The sequence below is a fragment of the Palaemon carinicauda genome, unplaced genomic scaffold (genome assembly GCF_036898095.1).
Source record: "Palaemon carinicauda isolate YSFRI2023 unplaced genomic scaffold, ASM3689809v2 scaffold145, whole genome shotgun sequence".
Taxonomy (NCBI): Eukaryota; Metazoa; Arthropoda; class Malacostraca; order Decapoda; family Palaemonidae; genus Palaemon; species Palaemon carinicauda.
In genome coordinates, this window is record NW_027168981.1 from 238777 (window position 1) to 240977 (window position 2201).

At 42.4% G+C, this 2201-nt stretch overlaps 1 protein-coding gene across 1 annotated transcript; it reads left to right on the forward strand.

Annotated features, from left to right (window-relative positions):
* The first annotated feature begins 444 nt into the window (after positions 1-444).
* Positions 445-828, forward strand: LOC137635591 (putative CENPB DNA-binding domain-containing protein 1). Its single transcript, XM_068368053.1, has one exon. The coding sequence runs from the start codon at positions 445-447 to the stop codon at positions 826-828; it is 384 nt and encodes a 127-aa protein (XP_068224154.1).
* The last annotated feature ends 1373 nt before the right edge of the window (positions 829-2201 follow it).

The window sequence follows — 2201 nt, forward strand, 5'->3', positions numbered from 1 at the left end:
ATATATATATATATATATGTATATATCTATCTATCTATATATATATATATATATATACAAATATATATATATATATATATACAAATATACATATATATATATATATATATACCTACATGTATATATATATACATATGTATATACATACATGTATATATATATATATATATATATAGTCGGTGCTCATAGCGCCTGAAGTGTTTTTTATTTCCCCCGATAGAAGGCAGCACTTCGACCTCGGAAGGACCATCAATTAGCGCGACTCGGGTCAGTCCTCTGTTTTCGTCGGCTTCTTGCGGTTGTGCCCTGTGCGTTCTGCTATTAACTGTGTTTTAATCGTGATTTTTTACGTGCATCCTTTTACGGTAATTTACACAAAGTATGGGTCCTAAAAGACTTAGTTTTGCAAGTGGTAGTGGTAGTGGTGAGAAAAGGAAGAAGGAAATGCTTTCTTTAGACATAAAGCAGGAAATTATTGAAAAACATGAGTGTGGCGTCCGCGTGAATGAACTTGCTAGACAGTATGGCCGTAATATGTTGACGATCTCGACAATCCTCAAACATAAGGGAGCTATTAAAGCAGTGAAACCTCCTAAGGGGATCACCATTATTTCAAAACCCTGTAGCCCTATCATAGAAGAGATGGAACGACTTCTGATAGTGTGTATCAAGGACAGAGAGATCATTGACGACACCATCACCGAGACCGTCATCTGCAAGAAGGCGCATGCCATCTTTACGGACTTGAAGGAGGAGAACTCTGGGGGTGATGCTGGGGAGAGTTCAACCGAACTTTCCTCAGATGATTTTAAGGCATCTCGTGGCTGATTTGAGAAATTTAAGAAACGGTCCGGGATTCATTCAGTTGTTCGCCACGGAGAGGCTGCTAGTGCGGACACAAAGGCTGCAGCTGACTTTGTCAAGAACTTCGAAAGGATTGGGCTGGAAGAAGGCTACGTAGAGCAGCAAGTGTTTAATTGTGATGAAACTGGGCTGTTTTGGAAGAAGATGCCCAGTCAAACCTACATCACCGCCGAAGAGAAGAAATTGCCTGGGCATATGCCAATGAAGGATCGGATGACTCTTGCCCTATGTGCTAACGCTAGCGGGGACTTTAAAGTCAAGCCCTTACTGGTTTACCATTCCAAGAACCCTATGGCCTTTTAGGCACACAACATCGTTAAAGACCAGCTTCATGTTTTCTGGCAATGCAACTCGAAGGCCTAGGTCACTAGGCAGTTCTTTGTGCAATGGGTTAACCAAGTTTTCGGCCCTTCTGTGAAGAAGTATCTTCATGAACAGAGATTGCCTTTAAAGTGCCTGCTATGCCTTGACAATGCACCCTCTCACCCCCCCCCCCCTTGGACTTGAAGATGATATCTTCGATGAATTTAGGTTCATAAAGGTGCTGTATCTTCCACCGAATACCACCTCTATCCTTCAGCCCATGGACCAGCAAGTCATCTCTAATTTTAAGAAGCTGTACACCAAGCACTTATTTGAGCAGTGCTTTAATGTCACGCAAAGCACCAACTTAACTTTGCGTGAATTTTGGAGGAGCCAGTGAATTTTGGAGAAGCCACTTCAACATTGTACACAGCTTGAAGATCATAGATCAGGCTTGGGTGCGATTAACTCGACGGACCCTCAATTTTGCCTGGAAGAAGCTGTGGCTGGATGCAGTTTCTTCCCGAGATTTCGAAGGTTTTGACCCCGAACCTGATTCCGTGGTGGGTGCAGCGGAAGACATAGAGGAAATCGTCTCCCTTTGCCAGTCCATGGGTCTGGATGTCGACGCAGATGACGTTACGGAACTCGTCGTCGAACATCACGACGAACTTACCACAGATGAGCTCAAGGAACTCCATGCTATGTCTGAGCATATGAGTGATGACGAGGAAGGGAGCGAAAAAGTAGAATATGTGTTAGGTTCGGCGCATATAAAAGAGGTGTTAGGAAAATATCAAGACGTGGTCGACTTCATCGACAAATACCACTCAAAAAAATTGCAGGTTTGTCGTGTAGTTTCGCAGTTCGATGATGTTTGCCTAACTCACTTTCGAAACATTCTGAAAAACCGTACCAAGAAACTATCTATCAATAATTTCTTTAAAAAAACTACGAAGCGAACTCGTGATGAAGAGGATGTAAGTGATTCGAAGAAAACGGTAAAGAGTGAAGCGGAAGAAAGTGAAACAAAG

What these genes read in the sequence shown, in the direction of transcription:
- LOC137635591 (XM_068368053.1), top strand. Translation starts at nt 445, where the DNA reads ATGCTTTCTTTAGACATAAAGCAGGAAATTATTGAAAAACATGAGTGT.